This window comes from Bos grunniens, chromosome 7 (assembly GCF_055505025.1).
Source record: "Bos grunniens cultivar Pamir isolate PY7600 chromosome 7, Bosgru_T2T1.0, whole genome shotgun sequence".
In the NCBI taxonomy this organism is placed as follows: domain Eukaryota; kingdom Metazoa; phylum Chordata; class Mammalia; order Artiodactyla; family Bovidae; genus Bos; species Bos grunniens.
In genome coordinates, this window is record NC_141171.1 from 2,994,506 (window position 1) to 3,018,372 (window position 23,867).

Sequence of the window (23,867 nt, forward strand, 5' to 3'; positions counted from 1 at the left end):
CAAACCCAAATTGGTGGGTCATCATGGGTGCATTCCTAGCCTTCCTCTATGAGGCCAGAGTCTTCCCCACAGTACTGTGTAAGCCATGTTCTCATCTGCAGTGAGTGAGACTTGCTGAGGCTCCACCCTCACCTACTCTTACTGTTGGCAAAATGATGGGATTGAGTGCACCTCCTGTGACGCTCTTTTGCATTTTTTCTGATGAGTCAAAGTAAAAAACCCTTTCTGATGTTTTCGCTCAACAGTGTTTGCTCTTCTGTATTGTCCCTGTTCAAAGGTTTTGCCTTATTTTCAATAGTGGTGTCTGTCGATTATTTGTTCATTTGAAGGACCTGTTTATTTATATATATTTAAATGCTAGGCACTGACAAGTCTGTGTGTTCTAAATATCTTCCATATCTGTGTGGTTTGCCTTTTATGAACTTATGCTATCTTCTGGTGAATCTTCATGTTTAGTTTTAATGTAGTCAAGTATTTTAAATTTGTTTCAGTATGGTTGAGAGCTTCCAAGTGGTGCAAGTGACAAGATATCCGCCTGCCAATGCAGGAGATGCAAGAGACCGGGGTTCAGTACCTGGGTCGGGAAGATCCTCTGGAGAAGGAAAGGGCACCCCACTCATTATGGTTGGCGAACAGTCTGAGAAATCATTCTCTACCCTTAAATAATTAAAATCATCTATGTTTTCATCTAAGAGTTTTATGAGGACTTCCTTTGTGGCACAGTGGAGAGGAATCTGCCTGCCAACGCAGGGGACACAGGAAGAGTTCACATGTGAGCTCTAAGAGCAACCAAGCCCATGCGCCACAACTACTGAGCTCAAACTCTAGGGCCCAGAAGCTGCAACTACCAAGCCCGTGGGCCACGACCACTGAAACCTGTGCACTCTAGGGCCCCCGAGCTGCGACTACCGAGTCCATGGGCCAAGACCACGGAAACCTGTGCACTCTAGGGCCTGCGAGCTGCAACTACCGAGCCCGTGGGCCAAGACCACGGAAACCTGTGCACTCTAGGGCCCCCGAGCTGCGACTACCGAGCCTGAGAGCTGCAACTTCCGCGCCCGCCTCCTGCATCTACTGGAGCCTGTGTGCCCAGAGCCTGTGCTCTACAACAAGAAAAGTGACTCAATGAGAAGCCTGTGCCCAGCAGCGAAGAACAGCCCCTGCTGACCACAGACAAAGTCCACATCCAGCAACAAAGACCCAACTCAACCAAAACCAAATAATTTTATAAAAAAGAATTGTACAATTTTCCCTTCTATTCCCTTCAACTCCAAAAGGAGTTGACTATGTGTAGGATGAGTTACAAGTCTGATCTTTTTTTTTTCTATTGATTTACTACAGTTGAATGTTTAAGTACCATTTATTAAGAATATGCTGCCTTTCCCCTTGCACTATTCCACAGTTTTCTTTTAAGAAGAAGGGGAACGTGGTCATCCACTCATCGGTCTGTGTCTGAGCTCCCTATTCTGGTCCTTGGGTCTCAATACCTGTCCTTGCAACAAGACACTACTGTGTTCATTACTGTAGCTTTCTAACAGTATTGATATCTAGTATAGCAGATAACTCTCCTTTTGTTCTTCAAGAGTGAATTCACTGTACATGGTCTTTGAAATTTATGTGTCAATTTTCAAAGTCCCACTAAACAAACATTTATTTGAATTTTAATGGGTATTGAACATGTTTTATTCTTCAATCGATTTCTACCCAACATCTTAGAACTTCTTGACTGTCTCTTAAATTTTTTTTTAACTTCTCCCTGCCCTTACAGAGCCTCTCAGCACATTTATTAGACTTGGAATTAGATATTGATCCTTTTCATGCCATTGCAACTTTCAAAATTTCATTTTTGAGATGTCTGCTACTACTCTTAGACATGGAAATGTTTTTTTTTTCCATACTGATTTTTTACATGGTAATTATTTTTAACTATCTTATTATGTCACATGTTTTATCTTTTGGATAAATCATATTATTCATGAATTCCACTTTTGCTCTGTCACACTTTTATATCTTTCACTTTATTTTTGTCCTGTGTTTTAGAATGTTGGACAAAAGCAGTAACAGTTGGCTTCCTTGTCTGGTTTCCTATCTCATAGGCAAAGCTTTAAAACTCACTTTTTTTGTGTACAGACAGCTGATTTGCCTGCGGCATTGTTTATCAAATTAAGAAAGAATTGTTTTCTGTATAATTCATAACGAACTTTATGGCATGATTTGATGCTAACTTTATAAAACATTTCTTCTGTATTTAAAATGCCAAATCTTATCAAATATTTTATTCTGCATATCATGACCAGATTGCTTGCCAACATTTGTAGCGTGTAAAGAACTTTGTATTTCTGGAGTATGACTTTCATCACAGCATATTACCAATTTTCCTCTTATTATATTTTTAATTTTGATATTTTGTTCCAGATTTTGGCTTTGATATCCATAATAGATCGCTCTACAATTTTAATTCTTACTACTTTCCCTGTCAGATACTAATATCAATGTTACATCATCAACATGAAACAGAGCCTATATCTTTTACTGTTTTCTAAAAAATTCTCCATGAACAAGACTTTATTTCCAAAGTATTCCATATAATATGCCAGTGGAACTACTAGGACTAGATCTATGAGAAGATTTTTCATTATGGTTTCAATTACTTTAAAGGTTTTAGGACTATTTAAGTAGTTGAATATTTCCTGAGTCACTTTTCATAGAGTTTTCCAAGAAACTAATCAATTTGTAAAACCGTTCATATTCATCGTCATGAAAAAATTGTCTATTCTTCTAAAATACCATTTAAAAAAATATATGCATGCTGGTATAGGAGAAGCTACCATTCCTGTCCAAATCTAAATATATAAATCAGACTTCAAGCAGAATTCTGACTCAGAATGTTCTTACAGAAGACATAATAAAATCAGTATTTGCTTTGAAAATGTACCTAGATTTTGTTATATGTAGCTGCACAGATAACTTCTAATCCCATGTATAAGGAAAAAAGAGTATCTAGAACACCTAAAATTTTGGTAATCCATAGTTCAGTATTGAGATAAATCAAGTACGACAGTGTTGCACCTACTTTAATGAAATTCAACCATCTCTCCTAGTGTGAATCCACACGCATTGCTGGGTGGGGCATCTAGGAGCTGTCAGGACAGCCAAGAGGAGCAAAGTCACATACTCACAGTTGAAAGACATCTGGTTTACATCAGACTCCAAGTGTAAGACAGAACCAGAGGCCCAGACATCAGGGAGCACCCAGACAACCCTGGGCAGATGCTGGGAACTGACGACCGTGCATCACTGTGTGGAAACGCCACTCTGGGTTTACAGAACGCCTTTCTCCCTTCTGCTCACACCCTCCCATCCAGCTCCCTTTGCCCAGCCTTGGGTATGAAAATGGGGGTGGGGGGACAGAAGACCAAAAGAGATGAAATCTAGTGGAAAGATCATCAGGTCTGTCAGGGGTGCAAGCCCGTCCCATCACCTCCACATAAGGCTAACTTACTACCTCCAAACTGACCTGTGACGTCCAGGTGGAAGGAGACCTTCTGGCCCCCGGCCTCACAGCTGTACTCCCCGGCATCCGCCTTGCCCGCCTGCTGCACCACCAGCTTCCGGGTGCAGCCCTTGGCTTCCACACGCACTTTCGAGCTCGAACTCAGCTTCTTCCCATCCTTGTACCACGTCACCTCCGTCTGGGCCTGGGCCACCTCGCAGCTCAGCGTGGCACTGGTTCCCGCCACGGCCTGCACTTCACTGTGTGCCGGCTGCTCCTTGGCAAACACCGAGGGCTCTGAGGATAGAGGGATACACAGGATCAGAGACCCCATCTCAGTCAGGACAGCAGCCCCGGGCAAAGACAACCTGGATGGGGAGCTGGTGGTCGGGTGGGAAGGAAGCACAGAACTGGAGACTTCTCCAGGTTCTGCACCAGCCTGATGCCCTGAAGAGGACGCCCTGCCTTTTTCAGCAATGAGTGGCACAATTTACACGTTCTCCCATGGATTCCTGTAAGCTAGTCTAAGGGTGGGGGCACTGCTGGAAAATACTTCTCCTCTGCTTATGGCATGTGTAGAGTCATGAAGCAAGTGTTCCCCAACCTTCCTATATGGTGCCCTGCGATCTCCACGTGGTTACGCAGGGAAGTTTTCACCTGCACTCAACAAAGAGGATGTCTCAGGCTTGGCACCACTCTTACTATTGTTAACTTGTGGCAATCCACTGGGAGCGCCTGTACCCTCCAGTGGCCGTCTGGGTCACTGTCTGAGGAATAAAGAAGTGGCTCGCCCTTCCCCTTAGCGCTGGCTTTGCCATCACTGTTCTCTTCTTGTTGGTGACACCAGTCAAGCCTTTTGCCCACTTGCCCGTAGTAGGCTCTCTCTTTTCTCCATTCAGCTCTGGCCACTCCTTTCCATTTAAAAACAACAGAATGACGAGACAGGTAGGTTTTAAGGATATTCCCAACTGCGTGGTTGGCATTTTTACTCTCTGATCCAGTCCTCTGATAAACCAGAGCTATTCCTTCCAACAGTGTCATAATGTCCAATAGGCCTTGGAGCGTAGATCATTTGTGTTCTATTTAAGAAATCTCTCCTTACCCGAAGTCTTCAAAGAAGACCATGTTATCATCTGAGGGTTTGGGGGCTTTTACCTTTTACACTAAGGTTTCTAACTCACTATGAGTTGACCTTTGTGTGTTATGTGAACTGCTAGTATAATTTAATTTTCCATATGATTCAGTGGTCCAAGCACCATTTACTAACACAACATCCTTCTCGACCTCTCCTATAGACAACACGGTAACCAACGGAAGACACAGGCGTAGGGAGGGGTGGCACAGGAGTCCGTTCGTGAGGAGCTCTTTCTGAGCTCACTGTTCTGTTCCTCTGATGTGGTAACTATTCCTGTACTGGGATCCCCGATCTTTAAAACTGCAGCCTTATGGTAATCCCTGACATTAGGTACAGTAAATGCTCAACTGTGCATTTCTTCAAGAAAACAAAGCATTGGCTGGACAGTGCCTTTGCAATATGCCTGTTATTCTTCCTTGAGAACAGCCTAAAAACACATTTGGTTTGATTTTAATTGTTAATAAACATCTTTGATTTTTCCCCTCGATTTCTATCCAATTCTTGCTATCCCGTCTCTCAAGAATCTTACGTAATTTCCCCAGATACTGCCTCTTACTAACTTTTATCAGACCCGAAAATAGAAATGTGGTACAACTGTGTTAGTCTAACTCTTTCACACAAATTTCTTATTCCAAGCATTCCTTGCCAGGACTCAGATGTAGACATGTTTTCTGCGTATTGACTTTTTTACACACTAATCCTACTCAAGAATCATACATAGTCTAATAATTTATCAATGAGATTATCTGAGCTGATTATCACGTCATCAGCAAATTCCACCTTGATTTTGATTTTTGAAAACTGTTTGCCAGTGAGTTTATTCCCCTCCTTCCTGAACTCGGCGGTTAGAGTGGCCTAAGCGTTCCATCCCTCACTCCAAAGCTCTCCCAGGATGTCCTAAGGGGGATGTTGCTGTCGCTGTTGTCGTTTTGTAGGAAGTTTTCAACATTAAAAAAAGAGCACTTTTACATAGCTCACTAAGAACTTTAAAGCAGGAATTTATTTGTTCAATATTATCAAACGTTTTATCTCTCCAATTGAATCAACCACTTGATTCTGTATTCATGGAAATGATGACATCTTTTTTCATTCAATCTCTTAATGTCAAGCTTTCTGTCTATTACCATGGCCAAAGTTAAACCCAAAATGCAACCCTGGACTAGGATCGCTGATCTCTACCCTCAGATTCACTACTGAATCCATTTTGATGACATTTAATTTATGATTTGGGCCAGAATAGTCACAGTATACTGGTCAGAAATTTCATTCTCTCTTCTTTCGCTGTGTGATTTTCATTGATGTTATGTCCTGTAAATGAAGAGAGTTGCTTTCTTGTCCATGAAGAGAGTACTTTCTTTTTCCCTTCTAGGACCATCTTCACAAGAATGGAGTTAACAGCTTTCCAGGTAATTATTTACAGTGTACCAGAGAACTATGGGCTGAGAAGACTGTTCATTGTCGGTCTTAATGACTGACAAGTTATACAACTCTTTGACTTTTCTCGATCTTCTTTTGTCCACTTCCACAAAGTTTCCTGGGATCTAGCCACATTTTACAATATTCCAATACTTTTATCTTAGAATAGTCACTGACATTTTCTGAAAACAACTAAGCATGTGAGATCTCAAGTATCTGTACAAACCCGCGAATATACAAACTTTACACTGGCATGGTCCCAAACTGGTGTGTGCTGGCACCTAGGAGTCAGTGTGGGATCGCAGCCCATCTCTATTTCCCATGAAGACATTTTTTCCAGAAGAAGAATAACCTGATTTCTTAGACTGTCCTATGTTCTAGCCACAAGGAACACACGCTCATTGACCATTTGGAAAATAGAACAAAAATAAAACTGGAGGGGAAAAAACGTTTAAAAAGTAAAATAAATAAATAAAGACTGTTTTGCCAGTCAGAGGCTGCAAGGACAGTGACTCCTCACTAGCAGTAAGAGTGCCTTTATGCTTTCCATTCCTAAACCCATCAGTAACACCAAGGGAATACTGACCTGGGTCATCCAACTTTCTGAAGCCAGTGGAAAAACCATATTTTATCTACGATGATCACCCTGAATACCACTGGTGACTATACACATCACCCTTTCTAATTCCCTTTTCAAGGACGTGACAAGAAAACATGGGCCAATTTCTTGCTACCTACAGCCAATAAGAGCCTCCACATCCAGCAAAAGGAAGGAAAGGCCTCCCAGAAACCTAATATTTGATCATTCAAAGTTCACTCCTGAGATAATTCCAAGATCATGTGGCCAATATTTCCACCACCCCCCCCAAAAAATGATGAATTTTTGATGAATCTGGGATTCATCAAATTGAAACAGCTCAGACCAAACAAGAATCTACACAAGGTCCTGGGTGAGGGCAAGTGGTGGCTGTCAGAAAAGACATCCAATGAGAAGAAAGTCACACATCCCCACATCTACTTCAGCCCCAAGCCTAGGGAGAGTCAGGGTCCCGATACCAGGAACAACAGGATCGTTCTGGGCAGATGCTAAGACCGTGTGACTGAGCCCCACTGCCTGGAAACAGGTAGACAGAAACAACCCCTCTTCTTTCAACCCCCACCCTCCTCTCCATCCACCCACCCCTGAGCCCAGACAGGTGTCCAGGTGGGGCATGGGAGACAGGGAGATATGAAGAGATAAAAGCACCAGGCAAGCGCACATACATCTGGTGAGGCTGGGAGCCAGTGCCCTCATCACCTGCACACAGGCTAGCTCAGCGTCCTCCTCCAGGACTGACCTGTGACGTCCAGGCGGAAGGAGACCTTCTGGCCCCCGGCCTCGCAGCTGTACTCCCCGGCGTCCGCCTTGCCCGCCTGCTGCACCACCAGCCGCCGCCCGCGGCCCGTGGCCTCCACACGCACTTTCGAGCTGGAACTCAGCTTCTTCCCGTCCTTGTACCACGTCACCTCCGTCTGGGCCTGGGCCACCTCGCAGCTCAGTGTGGCACTGGTTCCCGCCACGGCCTGCACTTCACTGCGTGCCGGCTGCTCCTTGGCGAACACCACCAAGGGCTCTGGGGACAGAGGGATACACAGGGTCAGAGACCCCATCTCAGTCAGGACGGCAGCCCCGGGCAAAGAAGACCTGAATGGGAGGTAGGGGTGTGGGGTGATGAGAAGGAGCAATGGGGCTGGAGACTTCTGCTGACTTGGCTCCAGCCCTGTGCCCTCAAGAGGACCCATGAGTTTCTCACCAAAAGACTTACAATTTAAGCATTCTCCCATGGGTCCTTTTGATCTGGTCCAGGGAGTGCCATTGCAAAAGATCCCCTGCTCCTGGCATCAGCAGAGTCATGAGGCAACTGTTCCCTAACCTTCCTAGATGGACCCACAGTCTTCTCCCCACTATTATGCAGGGACTTTTCGCCTGCAGTCCATGGAGTTGGTTCAGCATCCCTTCCTGTTCTTACTGTTGTCAGCTGATGGCAATCTGCTGGGAGTGCTTACACCTCCTCGTGGCTCTTTTTACACTGCATGAGAACTGAGGAAGCTGAACCCCTTTTCCCTTAGCACTGGGTTCACTCACTGTGACTGTGTTCTCCTTCCTAGCAACACTATTCAAAGCTTTTCACAACTACTGATAGTAGGCTCTCTCTTTTCTTGCTTCACCTGTGGCCGCTCTTTATCCATTGAAACACCAGAGAATGACATAGGATTTAAGGATCTTTACAACTATGTGACTACCATTTTTACTCTTCGATCGATTCCTCTGATAAATCACACCTTTTCAATAGTTTTCACATCTTCTCATCTCTTTCATTGTAGAGCACTGTGTTCTATTTAAGAAATCTTTCCTTACCTTAAATCTTTAAAAATATCATCTTTATCATCATCTTTAAAAATATTTTAAAATATCATCATCTTTAAAAATATCATCATCATCAGGGTTTTTGGGGTTTTACCTTTTATGCTGAGGTTTCTAATTTACTACAAGTTTACTTTTGTGTGTGGTGTGAATTGCTATTACAATTTAAGTTTTCTGTATAGTTTTCAGTGATGCAACCACAATATTTGAAGACCATATCCTTTCTCAACTTCTCTGATAGACAACAGAGTAGCAAATGGAACATGTGGAAGGTCGAGAAGGTGGATGGCTGGTGCAGGAATCCATTCATGCAAGGAACTGTTTCTGAGCTCACTATTCTGCTCCTCTGCACTGGCATCCCCTTATCTTGAAAACTGCAGCCTTATGATAATTTTCTAACATTGGGTACCAGTAAATGCTCCCTCTGAATATTCTTTGAGAAAACCGCATATTGACTGTACCATACCATTGGAATCTGCCTGCTTTTCTTTCGTCTGACAATTAGAAACATATTTTGTTCCATCTTGATTTTTAATAATAATTTTTGATTTCTCCCTCAGACTTCTACCCATCTATTTCAACCTCTGCCTCTCAAGAATCTTGAATAATTTCCCCACACACATCCTCTTAGCAACTTCTATCAGACCTGAAATCAGACTCACGATACAATTATACTACTCTCTTTCACACAAATTTCACTTGCCAAGCATTCTTTGCCAGGACTTGTATGTAGAAATGTTTTCTGCATATTAATTTTTTACATACTAATTCTACTCTAGAATTATACACAGTCTAATAATTTATCTCTGAGATTGTCTGAGTTGATCATCACGTCATCAGCAAATTTCACTTTGAGTTTTTCAGAACTGTTTGCTGTTGATTTTATTTCCTCGTTACTCAACTCAGTGGTTGGAGAGCCCTACATTTATCATCTCTCACATCAAATATTTCCAGACACACCTTGCTGTTTTTGTTGTTGTTGAATGAATTATATAATGTTAATTTTTAAAAGTTGACTATGTGTGGTATGTGAAAGTGAAGTGAAGTCACTCAGTCATGTCTGACTCTTTGCAACCCCGTGGACTGCAGCCTACCAGGCTTCTCCATCCATGGGATTCTCCAGGCAAGAATACTGGAGTGGGTTACCATATCCTTCTCCAGGGATCTTCCCAACCCAGGGATCGAACCCAGGTCTCCGGCATTAGAGGCAGAGGCTTTAACCTCTGAGCCACCAGGGAAGCTAAGAATTTTATGGCAGGAACTGGTGATCAGTATTATCAATATTTTTTTCTTAGTGTATAACATTCAAGTTTAATCAACCATTTGATTTGTACTCATGGAGATTAGGTCAAAATAACAGAGTGGATGTGCACTCACCTCCTCCTGGAAGAGTACCAAAATCACAACTAACTGTTGAACAACCATCAGCAGGACTAGGCTTGAACCCACCAATAAAGATACCCCAAGTCCAAAGACAAAGGAGAAGCCACAAGAAGATGGCAGGAGGGGTACAGTCATGATAAAAGAAAATCCCATACCCACCAGGAGGGCAACCCACGGTCTAGAAAACAATTATACCACAGAGGTTCTCCCACTGTTGTGAAGGTGCTGAGCCCCACATCAGGCTTCCCACCCTTGGGATCTGCCAAAGAGACTAGTAATCCCCAGGGAATCTAACCTGAAGGATGTGACTGCAGATTTCCACAGGCCCTGGGGAAACAGAAGCCCCACTCCTGGAGGGCACACACAAAATCCTGGGCACATCAGAACCCGGGGGGAAAGGAGCAGTGACCCCACAGGAGACTGAACCAGACCTGCCTGCTAGCATTAGAGGGTCCCCTGCAGAGGTGTGGGTTGGCAGTGGTTCATCACAGAGATAACAGTACTGACAGCAGCTGTCCAAGGAAGTATCTGTAGGCGTGAGCCCTCCTGGAGGTCTTTGCCATTAGCCCTACCCTAGAGCCCGTGGATACCAGGCAAGAATCATCTCAGGTCAAAAAACTAACAGGGAGTGCAGACCCACCCATCAGCAAACAAGCAGACTGAAGTTACTGAACGCTGCCCTGCAAACCAGAGCAAGACCCAATTCTACCCACCGTCAGTCTCTACCATCAGGAAGTTTGCACAAGCCTCTTAGATAGCCTCATCCACCAGAGGGTAGGCAACAGAAGCACAATATTCTTCAAGTGATGGAAGAGAAGAAACTATAACCAAAAATACTCTACACAGCAAGGCTCTACTTCTGATTTCATGGAGAAATCAAAAGCTTTACAGTCAAGAAAAAGTTAAGAGAATTCAGCACCACCAAATCAGCCTTATAGTAAATGCTTAAGGAACTTCTCTAGGCAGGAAATGCAAAAGAAGGAAAAGACCTACAAAACAAATAAAAACAATTAAGAATATGGTAACAGGAGCATACATATTGATAAACGCCTTAAATGTAAATGGAATAAATGCATCAGCCAAAAGACATAGACTGGCTGAGTGGATATAGAAACAAGACCGTGTAAATGCTGTCAAGAGACCCACCTCAGACTGAAAGTGAGGGGATGGAAAAAGATATTCCATGCAAACGGAAATCATAACAAAGCTGGAGTGGTACTGCTCAGACAAAACAGATTTTAAAACAAAGACTGTTATAAGAGATAAAGAAGGAACTACATAATGATTAAAGTTCAGTTCAGTCGCTCAGTCGTGTTTGACTCTTTGCAACCCCATGGACTGCAGCACCAGGCTTCCCTGTCCATCACCAACTCCTGGAGCTTACTCAAACTCATGTCCATCAAGTCAGTGATGCCATCCAACCATCTCATCTAATCTAGTGATCAAAGGATCAATCTAAAAAGAAGATATAACAATTGTAAATATATATGCATCCAACATAGGAGCACATCAATATATAAGGCAAATACTAACAACCATAAAGGGAGAAATCAACAGTAACATAATAATAGTGGGGGACTTAAGACACCTCTTTTGTCAATGGGCAGATCATCCAGGCAAAAAATTAATAGGAAACACGGGCCTTAATAGACCACACGGACTTAATTGATATTTACAGAGCATTTCATCCAAAGCTGCATAGCAGTACAGCTACACATTCTTCTCAAGTGCACTCAGAACTTTCTCCAGGATTGACCACACACTGGGGCACAAGATGAGCCTTGGGAATTTAAGAAAACAGAAATAATCTTTTCAATGAAAGCATTTCAAAACTGAAAGCACCTTTTCCAATAGCGATGCTATGAGATTAGAAATAAACTACAAGGGAAAAAAAACTATAAAAATTACAAACACACGGAGGCTAAACAATATGCTACTGAACAGCCAATGAATCAGTAAAGAGATCAAAGAGGAAATCGAAAAATATCTAGAGACAAATGAAAATGAAAGCACAATGATCCAAAACCTAAAGCGTGCAGCAAAAGCAGTTCTAAGAGGGAAGTCTATAGCAATACACTATTACCTCAAGAAACAAGAAAAATCTCAAATAAACAACCTAACCCTATACCTAAAACAATTAGAGAAAGAAGAACAAACAAAATCTAAATTTAGTAAAGAAGAAATCAATCCTAAAGATTAGAGTAGAAATAAATGAAAAAGAGACAAAGAAAATTATGGCAAAGATCAATGAAACTAAAGCCTAGTTCTTTGAAAAGATAAAGAAAATTGATAAACCTTTAGCCAAATTCATCAAGGAAAAAAAGGGAGATAACTCATCAATAAAATCAGAATGAAAATGAAGAAGTTACATCAGACACCACAGAAATGCAAAGGATCATAAGGGACTACTACAAGCAACTGTATGCCAATAAAATGAACAGCTTGGAAGAGATGGACAAATTCTTAGACAGGAACAATCTCCCAAGACTGACTCTGTACTCATGGAGATGATCACGTCTTTCTGCATTCAATCTCTTAAAGTCAAGCTTTCTATCTATTAATGTTGTCAAGGTTAACTCCAAAGTGCAATCCTGGACTTGGACTTCCATCAGCGATCTCTAACCCTTGGATACATTGCTGAATTCCTTCTGCTAACATTTAACTTACAATTTTGGCCTTGTTACTCATAGCACACTGGTCTCAAATTCCATTCTTCCTGCCTTTCTTGTGTGATTTTGGTACTGATGTTATGTTCACGGAGAGAGTTACAGAGTATATCTCCTTTATCTCTCTCTAGGACCAAACCCACAAGCATGAAAGAATACTTTTCCCATTTTGTATAGTTTACCAGAGAACTATGGGGCTGAGAAAACTTATCAGTATTGGTCCCACTGATTGACAAGCCATGCAACTCTTCAACTCTTCTCTATCTTCTTGCACCTATTTTCATAGTTTACTAGGATTTAGCCACATTTCACAACTTCTCAATGGTTTTACCTTAGAATACTCTAACATGCTCTGAAAACCACATCTTCCAAGGATGCATGGTGGGATCTGGGGTATATACACACACCCATAAATCCTCCTATCTGGCATGGTCACAAAGTGTTAGATGTTCGGACCTACAAGTCAATGGAGGATGGCAGCCCACCCCTATTCGGCATGAAGGCTCTCTTCCAATTCTTAGACAGCCCTATGTTTCAGCCATGAAGCAGGGATACTCACTGACCATCTGTTAGGGAAATTAAATGAAAGTAATTTAGTTCAGGCTTCAAAGACAAGAAAGCAAAGTAGACCTCTGACCTTGCTTCTGACCTGCCCAGACATAGGCCTGACTATGTGCCAGATGTGAGTGCAAGCCCAGCAGCACCATAGATAAGAAAGAGGGCAGATCGAGGGATTCTTGAGCCCTGGAGGGTGTCTGGCCAACCATACCTGAGGCTTAACAACCTTCCAAGCTTTGCAAAGCAAACAGCTTTGTAAAACACGATTAACATAAAACCAAAGCTGCAATTTACTCCTTTGCAGCCAGGCATTATAAACGGGAACCCCCAAACTGTAATCTGAAGCCTCACCCAAGGAGCAGATGAGCTGCCTGAGACATGTTCCCAACTGAGACTCCAGAGCGCTGTTAAATGGGATTTCCTAGCACTGTTTGAGTCCGGATGTCAGTAAAAACACAATTTGGTGATGTATGTACTGTTACCCTCCTTTACTGTTCTATTTCTCTTTTCTTGTAATGGTTGTTTATTGAAAGTTGTTTATTGAGCTTTCCTGGTGACTCAGATGGTAAAGAGTCTGCCTGCAGTGCGGGAGATCCAGGTTCGATATCTGAGTTGGGAAGATCCCCTGGAGAAGGAAATGGCAACCCACTCCAATACTCTTGCCTAGAAAATCCCACGGATGGAGGAACCATTGGGTCTCAAAGAGTCAGACAGGACTGAGCGACTTCACTTCTTCTTATTGAAAGTAAAATAGATAATTCTCTATTAAATATCGAAATTGTGTATGTGTGTACAACAAGTGGTTTCTTTTGTTAACGAATCCTTAAAACCTGAAACAAAAACTAAAACTTTCAGCAAAACACCATTAGGAAAATGGAATGAAATAAAAGACTGCTTTGCTGGTCAGAGGCTGCTAGGACAGTAACTCCTCATTAGCAAAGCCTACTAATGTAGCAGAAGCAAATTTTTCCTTTCCATTCCTAAATTCATCAATGTAATGCCAAGGGGAATACTGACTCAGAACGTCCGAATCATTTGCAGACAAATGCAAAATCACATCTGATATAAGAAGACCACCCTAAATGGCACCGGTAACTCTCCACCAATCCTTCCTTTCTTCTCTTTGCAAGGATGACAAGAAAACATGGACCAATTTCTTGGTACCTACAGGCAACTGGGCCTCTATATCCGGGAAAAGGAAGGAAGGACCACCCAGAAACTTAAAAATTGATCATTGAATGCTCACTCCTGAAGAATTTCAAGCAGGACTGTGTGACCAATATCCCCCCTAATCCGGGAACAATGAAATTGTATCACCTCAGGCAAACCAAGAATCTATACGAGGTATCAGATTAGGGCATGTGGTGGCTGTCAAGAAAGACATATGATGGGAGGAAAGTCACATATCTCTAGGTCTACATCAGTCCCAAATTATCACGGAGAGTTGGGGTCTCGACACTAGGAACAACAGGAAGGTTCAGGGCATATGCTAAGACACTGCGACCGAGCCTTACTGAATGCAAACAAGTGGAAAAACACAGCCCCACTTCTCCAGGCACACCCTTCCCAATCATCCCCCCAGGCCCACATGGGTATCCGTGCAGGACATGGAAGACAGAGAGGCTTGAAGAATTGAAGGTCACAGGCACACAAGTCTGGTGAGGCTGGAAGCGGGTCCCCTCATCACCTGCACACAGGCTAGCTCAGCGTCCTCCTCCAGGACTGACCTGTGACGTCCAGGCGGAAGGAGACCTTCTGGCCCCCGGCCTCGCAGCTGTACTCCCCGGCGTCCGCCTTGCCCGCCTGCTGCACCACCAGCCGCCTGGTGCAGCCCTTGGCTTCCACACGCACTTTCGAGCTGGAACTCAGCTTCTTCCCGTCCTTGTACCACGTCACCTCCGTCTGGGCCTGGGCCACCTCGCAGCTCAGTGTGGCACTGGTTCCCGCCACAGCCTGCACTTCACTGCGTGCCGGCTGCTCCTTGGCGAACACCACCGAGGGCTCTGGGGACAGAGGGGGATACACAGGGTCAGAGATACCATCTCAGTTAGGACAGCAGCCCCGGGCAAAGACTAGGGATGAGGAGTTGGGAGTAGGAGGAGGGGAAAATGGGGCTGGAGATTTCTCGGGGATCTGCACCAGTCTTGTGCCCTGCAGAGGTCCCCCAAACTTTCTCAGCAACAAGTGACATAATTTATGCATTCTCCTACATGTGAGCTGTCCTTGCGAGCTGGTTCAGGATGTGGTGGCCTTTGGATCAGCCTCATCTGCTACGACTGGCATCAGTGGGGTCACAAGGCAAGTATTCCCCCAACTTTTTAGATGCACCCACAGTCTTCTCCATGAAGTGCAGGCAGGAACTTTTCAGCTGCAGTCCGTGGAGATGGCTGAGGCTCTGCGCCCTTGCCTACTCTTACTATTGTCAACGATGGCAACCTGGGGGAGCTTCTGCACCTCCCTGTTGCTTTCTTTGTCACTGTCTGAGGAATGAAGAAGCTAAGCAACCTTCCCCTTAGGACTGGGTTCGCCATTTCTTCTTTCTGGTGACACTATTCAAGTCTCCTGCCCGCTTACCAACAGGATGGGAATTGTAGGGTTATGCTATGTACACTCCGAGACTTCCTGTATAAGGCTAGAATCTTTTCCACAGGAATGTGCAGCCCATGTTCTCGTTTGCAACAAATGAGATTACCTGAGGCTCCACCTTCACCTGTTCTCACTGCTGGCAAACTGGTGGGAGTGAGTGTTACCTCCTCTGTCTTACACATTTTTTCTGATGACTCAAACTCAAGAACCTTTTCTGATGTTTTGCTCATCAGTGTTTGCTCTTCTGTGTTGTCATTGTTCAAAGTTTCTGCCCTATTTTCAGTAGCATTGACTGTCACTCATGTGTTTGTTCACTTTAAGGAACTTTTTTGTATTTAAATGCTGCTGCTGCTAAGTCACTTCAGTCGTGTCCGACTCTGTGCGACCCCATAGACGGCAGCCCACCAGGCTGCCCCGTCCCTGGGATTCTCCAGGCAAGAACACTGGAGTGGGTTGCCATTTCCTTCTCCAATGCATGAAAGTGAAAAGTGAAAGTGAAGTCGCTCAGCCATGTCCGACCCTCAGCGACCCCATGGACTGCAGCCCACCAGGCCCCTCTGTCCATGTGATTCTCCAGGCAAGAGTACTGGAGTGGGGTGCCATTGCCTTCTCCATTCAAATGCTAGGCACTGACAAGAATGTGTGTTCTAAACATCTTTCATATCTGTGTGGCATGCCTTTTACTAACTCATGCTGTCTTCTGATGAATCTTCATGTTTAGTTTTAACGTACTCAAGTATGTTAAATTTCTTTCATTATGGTTAGTGCGTTTGTATTCTAAGATATCACCTTTATCCTAAATTAATCAAAACCATCTATCTTGTCATCTATGATTTTTCCCTTTAATTCCATGGTCTCTAACTCAACAGGAGCTGACTATGTGTGGTATGTGAAAGTGAAGTGAAGTCTCTCAGTCGTGTCCGACTCTTTGCGACCCCATGGACTGTAGCCTACCAGGCTCCTCCATTCATGGGATATTTTCCAGGCAACAGTACTGGAGTGGGTTGCCCTTTCCTTCTCCAGGGGATCTTCCCAACCCAGGGATTGCACCTGGGTCTCCTGCATTGCAGACATTTTACCCTCTGAGCCATCAGGAAATCTTTTTTCTATATGGTTAAATGGTTCAAGTAACATTTATTAAAACCACGCTGTCTCTACCCCTCTCGCTAGTCCACGTTTTTTAAAGAGGAGAAGGGGAATGTGGTCATCCATTCAAGCACAGGTCTGTGTATGAGATCACTGTTCTGGCCCTTTGGTCATCGATCCTTTCAACCAGACACTATTCTATTCATTACTGTAACTTCATATCAGTTGATACTTGGCGTAGCAAGTAACTCACCTTTTGCTCGTCCTCAAGAGTGAATTGACTGTACATGGTTTTTGCAACTTGTCAATTTTCAAAATCCCCACTAAAGAAACATTTTTTGAATTTTAATTGGTATTGAAAATTGTTTATTCTTCCACAGATTTCTACCTCTTTAGAACTTCCCGTCTCTCTCTCAAAAAAATTTTAATAATCTTCCCCAAGCATCTCTTACCACTTTTTATTAGACCTGGAATTAGAAAATGATTCTTTTTATGCTATTGTAACTCTTTTAAAATTTCATTTTTAGATGTTTGTTGCTACCATGTAGACACAGAAGTGTCTACTTCATGTTGATTTTTTTTTAATTGGCTTCATCCACTTGACAAAGCCTCCAAAAATTATTATTCTTAATTATCTTATTAGGTCTCATAATTTATCTTTTGGATAAATCGTATTATCCGTGAATTCCACTTTTATTTTTTCACTCTTTTGCTTTGTTTTTGTCCTAACTGTATTGTAGAATGTCAGATAAAAACAGTAACAGCTGGTTGCCTTGTCTGGCTCCCTATCTCGTAAGCAAAGCTTTCAAACTTTCACTTTTCTGTGTGCAATTAGCTTGTTTGTCTACAACATCACTTGTCAAATTAAGAAAAAACAGTTTTAGTTATAATTTGTTAAGAATTTTATGGCATGAATTGATGCTAATTTTATTAAACATTTCTTCTGCATTTATATTGCCAAACCTCATCAAACGCTTTGTCCTGCGTGTCGTATACAGATTGATTTGTGATGTCTCTAGTGTTTCAACAACCTGGCGTTTCTGGCTCTTGCTTTCATCACAATGCATTTGCAATTTTCCTCTTAATATACTGCTGAATTTATTTTGATAGTATTTTGTTTCATATTTTAGCCTTGATATCCACAACAGATAGGTCTGTAATTTTAATTCTTACTACTTGCCTTGTCAGATATCAGTATCAATGTTACACTATCTACATGAAACAAATCAGAGACTGTAGTCTTTTTTCTATTCTCAAGAAAAATTTCCCCAAACATGGATTCTTCCAAAGTATTTCATGTAATTTACCAGTGTAAACTAGCAGGATTAGATCATTTCCTATGCAGATTTTTCACTGCATAAGGCTCTAATGACTTAAAAGATTATAGGACTATTTGAGTTGAATGTTTCTTGTGTCACTCTTAAGACAGTTTCCTAAAAATCTAATCAATTTCTCATAAGCTTTCATATTGATTGCCATGAAAAAAATGGCTATATTCTCCTAAAATACAATTTTTAAAAGATACATACATGCTGATATAGGAGAAGCAACTATTCCTTTCCAAGTCTAAATCTAAAAATCAGACTCCAAGCGGAATTCTGACATAGAATGTTCTAATAGAAGAAAAAAGGAAATCAATATTTGCTTTGAAAAGAGAATTCCCCAGACCTCACATGTGCATACTTCAGGCACATACTGACCAATTCTCTGCTCTATTTATTTGCACACACATTGCAAGAAAAATGGATCTAGATTTTTGTTATATGTAGATACACATGCATGCATGCTCAGTCGCTTCAGCCATGTCTGACTCTTTGCAAAACTATGAAATGCAGCTCGCCGGGCTCCTCTGCCCATGGGATTCTCCAGGCAAGAACACTGGAGTGGGTTGCCATTCCCTCCCCCAGCATGTATTCCCGACTCAGGGACAGAACCTGCGTCTCCTTCATTGCAGGCAGATTCTTTACCCACTGAGCCACCTCAGAAGTCCTACAGATACACAGTTAACTTCAATATCCATGTGCAAGGAAGAAAGAGTGTCCAGAACACTTAAAACTCTGGTAATCTATAGTTTGCTCTTGAGATAAGTCCAAGCCTGTGCAGCAAAAATTTCCCCTGGTCCTGGTTTAACGAAATTCAAACATCTCTCCTAGTGTGAACCCACATGGATTGCTGGGTGGGGCATCTAGGAGCTGTCAGGACAGCCAAGAGGAGCAAATTCACATACCCACAGTTGAAAGGCATCTGGTTTACAGCAGACTCCAAGTGTAAGACAGAACCAGAGGCCCAGACACCAGGGAACACCCAGACGACCCTGGGCAGATGCTGGGAACTGACAACCATGCATCACCATGTGGAAATACCACTCTGGGTTTACAGAACGCCTTTCTCCCCTCTGCTCACACCCTCTCATCCAGCTCCCTTTGCCCAGCCTTGGGTGTAAAAATGGTGGTGGGAGGACAGAAGACCAAAAGAGATGAAGTCTAGTGGAAAGATCATCAGATCTGTCAGGGGTGCAAGCCCATCCCATCACCTCCACATAAGGCTAACTTACTACCTCCAAACTGACCTGTGACGTCCAGGTGGAAGGAGACCTTCTGGCCCCCGGCCTCGCAGCTGTACTCCCCGGCATCCGCCTTGCCCGCCTGCTGCACCACCAGCTGCCGGGTGCAGCCCTTGGCCTCCACGTGCACTTTCGAGCTCGAACTCAGCTTCTTCCCATCCTTGTACCACGTCACCTCCATCTGGGCCTGGGCCACCTCGCAGCTCAGTGTGGCACTCACCCCCGCCACGGCCTTTACCTCCTTATGCATTGGCTGCCCCTTGATAAACACTGCAGAGGACTCTGGGCACAGAAAGGGATACACAAGGTCAGAGACACAAATGGGATTCTATTCCAGGGGATCTTCCCGACCCAGGGATAGAATACACATCTCTGGTGTCTCCTGCATGGGCAGGCAGATTCTTTTCCTCTAGCGCCACCTGGGAAGCTCAAACCAGCTTATGAAACCGAAACCTCAGAGTTCAGGAAAGTTTCTCCTTGGAGCCAGTGATGCCCTAAGCCCGGAAGGATGCACAGGTAACAAGTCTGATACGTCTCCTATGTCAGAACCTCACGTGTATTATAGTCATGTTCTAACTCAAAAGTAATTCCTAAGGCTGGGAGAAGGTGGCCAAGGTTATCCCAGCATCTGTCACAGCTAGTTCATTGTCCTTCCCACATGACAGTCACCTCTGGTGGACAGACTGAATTGTGTGCTCTTGTATCCCCAGAACCAGGCATATGGTATATTCCCCACAAACTAGTCCACATTTTTCAAGGTATAACACACATGTAAAGTACACGAATTCATTTACAGCTCAATCAAGTTTGAGTGTACCTATCCCATGTGACCAAAACACATCAACAAACAGCACTTCCAGCTCCCCATTCACTACTGACCACTCCCCAAAAGTCACCTTTTGACCTTTATCACCATCAACTACTTTTATCTCTTCTTTGATTTCACATGGTGCTGCTGCTGCTGCTAAGTCACTTCAGTCGTGCCCGACTCTGTGCGACCCCATAGACGGCAGCCCACCAGGCTCCCCCGTCCCTGGGACTCTCCAGGCAAGAACACTGGAGTGGGTTGCCATTTCCTTCTCCAATGCATGAAAGTGGAAAGTGAAAGTGAAGTCACTCAGTCGTGTCCGACTCTTAGCGACCCCATGGACTGCAGCCTACTACGCTCCTCCGTCCATGGGATTTTCCAGGCAAGAGTACTGGAGTGGGGTGCCACTGCCTTCTCCGTGATTTCACATGAATGGAATTAAACATTATATGTCCTTTGGGTCTGTTTTCTTTCACTCAACATAATGTCTGTAAGATCTATCTATGCTATGCACGTGGCAGCAGCCTGTTCTTTCATACCGATGTATAGGATCTGATGTATGGGGAGGCACCACAATTTATTTTCTCCTTTTTCTCTTATGGTTCATTTGGGTTGCTTCCAATGTGGCGATATGATGTGTGAAGCTGCTGTGAACATTCTTTCATGTACCTTTTAGAGCACTACAACTGTTGGAACACAGAAGCATCGGCTTTTGGCTTTCGCGGATATTTCCAGTTTACCGAAACGGTTTTACCAATGTATGCTGCCAACATAAGTGTGTGGAGTTCCAGTTCTCCACATCCTTACCAACAGCTTCTATCCCCAATTTTAGTAACTGTGCATATGCCCTTAAATTTAAATAAATACAGAGAGGATCTCAGAGATTCCATGCTATAGATGCAGTCATTCACCTATTCATCAATCACTGATGAGACTAATGTCAGTAAAGGCTCTGTTATCTGCAGGCTCTATGGTGGTGGCTTGGGATGCTGCAACACAGCTGGAAATGTGTACAACACAGCCTCTGTTCCTACAGATCCTACTTTCTATTGAGGAAAGACAAACATAAAAACCTGACAATGATGTAATGCTAAGTTGAATGCTGTGATGAAGTAAGTGATACGCTAGAGAAAAGGGACTGATTGGTGGCTTAGATATGGCCGTCAGAGCAAACCTTGCTAAGGAGTGATGTTCAGGTGAAGGCTTAATGATAGAAGGGAGGCAGCCTTGAAGAAAGCTGAGCGGGTCATTATAACAGAGATGAGACCTAGAGCCACGGCTCTCCTAAAGGGAAAGATATGGAATGAGTGAGGAAGGTAAAAGGGAACTGCACTTTTAGAACCACACTGGGCATCCGATTTTCTCCTGTGGACATTGCTGCTCCTTGGTACAGCATGACAATAAAAGGCACAGGGTCTCTACTATGAAACAGGAATACTGACCATGCTGTGGACACCTTGTGTGAACAGAGAGACGAAGTTAGAGATTGAGGAGGCAAGCCTCCAGGGAAAAGAGACTTTGAGGAATTGAGCCCCACACTCAGTCACATTTCCCCCCAGATGTTTGATGATTTCCCCAGCTGCGTGACCCAGGGGGCTATGAAGCTAAGCAGAAGATCTCGGAAAAGTAAAGCAGACATGTTAGGACCTTGCATTAACAGAGAGACAAAGATAGGGTTGAGCCTCTGCTTCGAAAGAGACCCTTACTCCTGCCCCAAGTCTCTGCAGGAATCCTTGGAGGATGCCCAGGACTAGAAGCCAACCAGAGGCAGACGACCCTGATCAAAACTGCAATGCAGCCTTTTGAGTCCGTGCAGTACCAGGACAGACCAAAATTCTTAGTTGTTTCCTTTAACCCTAGCAAAAGAAATGCTGATCCTCTTTCTAAAGCAAGATAACTTTTATTATGTTGAGGTATGTTCCTTCTATTCCTGCTTTCTGCAGAGTTTTTATCATAAATGGATGTTGAATTTTGTCCAAGGCTTTCTCTGCATCTACTGAGATAATCATATGGTTTTTATTTTTCAATTTGGTAATGTGGTGTATTACATTGATTGATTTGCAGATATTGAAGAATCCTTGCATCCCTGGGATAAAGTCCACTTGGTCATGGAGCCACTATGGAGAACGGTGTGGAGATTCCTTAAAAAACTGGAAATAGAACTGCCTTATGATCCAGCAATCCCACTGCTGGGCATACACACTGAGGAAACCAGAATTGAAAGAGACACATGTACCCCAATGTTCATCGCAGCACTGTTTGTAATAGCCAGGACATGGAAGCAACCTAGATGTCCATCAGCAGATGAATGGATAAGAAAGCTGTAGTACATATACACAATGGAGTATTACTCAGCCATTAAAAAGAATACATTTGAATCAGTTCTAATGAGGTGGATGAAACTGGAGCCTATTATACAGAGTGAAGTAAGCCAGAAAGAAAAACACCAATACAGTATACTAACACATATATATGAATTTAGAATGATGGTAACAATAACCCTGTATACGAGACAGCAAAAGAGACACTGATGTATAGAACAGTCTTTTGGACTCTGTGGGAGAGGGAGAGGGTGGGATGATTTGGGAGAATGGCATTGAAACATGTATAATATCATGTATGAAATGAGTCGCCAGTCCAGGTTTGATGCACGATACTGGACGCTTGGGGCTGGTGCACTGGGACGACCCAGAGGGATGGTACAGGGAGGGAGGAGGGTTCAGGATGGGGAACACGTGTATACCTGTGGTGGATTCATTTTGATATTTGGCAAAACCAATACAATATTGTAAAGTTAAATAATAAAATAAAATTTAAAAAAAATAAAGTAAGATAACATCATCCATCTGACCATCAACTGAAAATTCACTGGCATTCCAAGGACAGGAGTAAATAGGAATTTTAAAAAAGCCAATATTAGACAATCAGTTTTATGGCTATCAGACCAGGATATAACCATGATGTGTCCACGTGCTCAGTTGCTAAGCTGTGTCCAACTCTTAGCGACTCCATGAACTGTACCCCACCAGGCTCCTCTATCCATAGGACTTCCCAGGCAATAACCCTGGAGTGGGTTGCCGTTTCCTCCTCCAGGGGATCTTGCCAACCCAGGGACTGAACCCAGGTCTCTTGTGTCTCCTGCACCGGGGAAGCTGATGTATAAGCGTGATCATATGTCTTTAATATGAAAGAAAAGAAAATAGATCAAATACAAACATTTTACTACCAACTCTAGAATCTATAGACTCTATAAGAAATGAAACAAACATAAATTATAAAATGGGACAATACAACTGAAAGTAAACACACTATAAATGGATTTGACAACAGATTAGATACAAAGAAACAGAAAACTAGTGAACTAGAAGACAGAGCTAAAGAAAATATCCCGACTAAAGTAGAGAGAGAAAAAGAACTGAGGCAGAGGGAAAGAGAGAAAAAAAGAAATGAGGTCGAGAGAAAGAGAGATACATGAGAGACACATGAGAAAAACTCACTCCATGACTGAGCAAAGACAAAACTCTGCACTCAAAATGCTCTGGAATTCTAACCAAGATGAATACTAAGAAAACCATACCTAGGTGCATCAGTATAAACTGCTGAAAGTCAAAAACAGTATCTTAAAAACAAAGGGAAAGAACAATGGGACCTTGAGGGAAGATAAATCTGACAGTTGATGTGCCAAGAAATACATGGAATCTGGAAGATGGTGAAATAGTTTCTTAAAAAAAAATGTAATATAGTTTGGAGGGTGGATTGTTAAACTGTA

The 23,867-nt window shown here is 43.1% G+C and overlaps 1 protein-coding gene across 41 annotated transcripts in view; it reads right to left on the reverse strand.

Moving 5' to 3' along the window:
* Positions 1 to 23,867, reverse strand: part of OBSCN (obscurin, cytoskeletal calmodulin and titin-interacting RhoGEF) — a 239,778-nt gene that overhangs the window by 186,754 nt on the left and 29,157 nt on the right. For 39 of the 41 annotated variants that reach the window (XM_086407940.1, XM_086407931.1, XM_086407941.1 and 36 more), the window contains exons 8-11: positions 19,297 to 19,572; positions 14,783 to 15,058; positions 7,382 to 7,657; positions 3,518 to 3,790 (exon numbers count right to left, since the gene is read on the reverse strand). In XM_086407940.1, the coding sequence (XP_086264066.1) occupies positions 3,518 to 3,790; positions 7,382 to 7,657; positions 14,783 to 15,058; positions 19,297 to 19,572 (1,101 nt within the window). The remainder of the gene's footprint in view (positions 1 to 3,517; positions 3,791 to 7,381; positions 7,658 to 14,782; positions 15,059 to 19,296; positions 19,573 to 23,867) is intronic. The other 2 variants (XM_086407927.1, XM_086407939.1) reach the window with 2 other exon arrangements.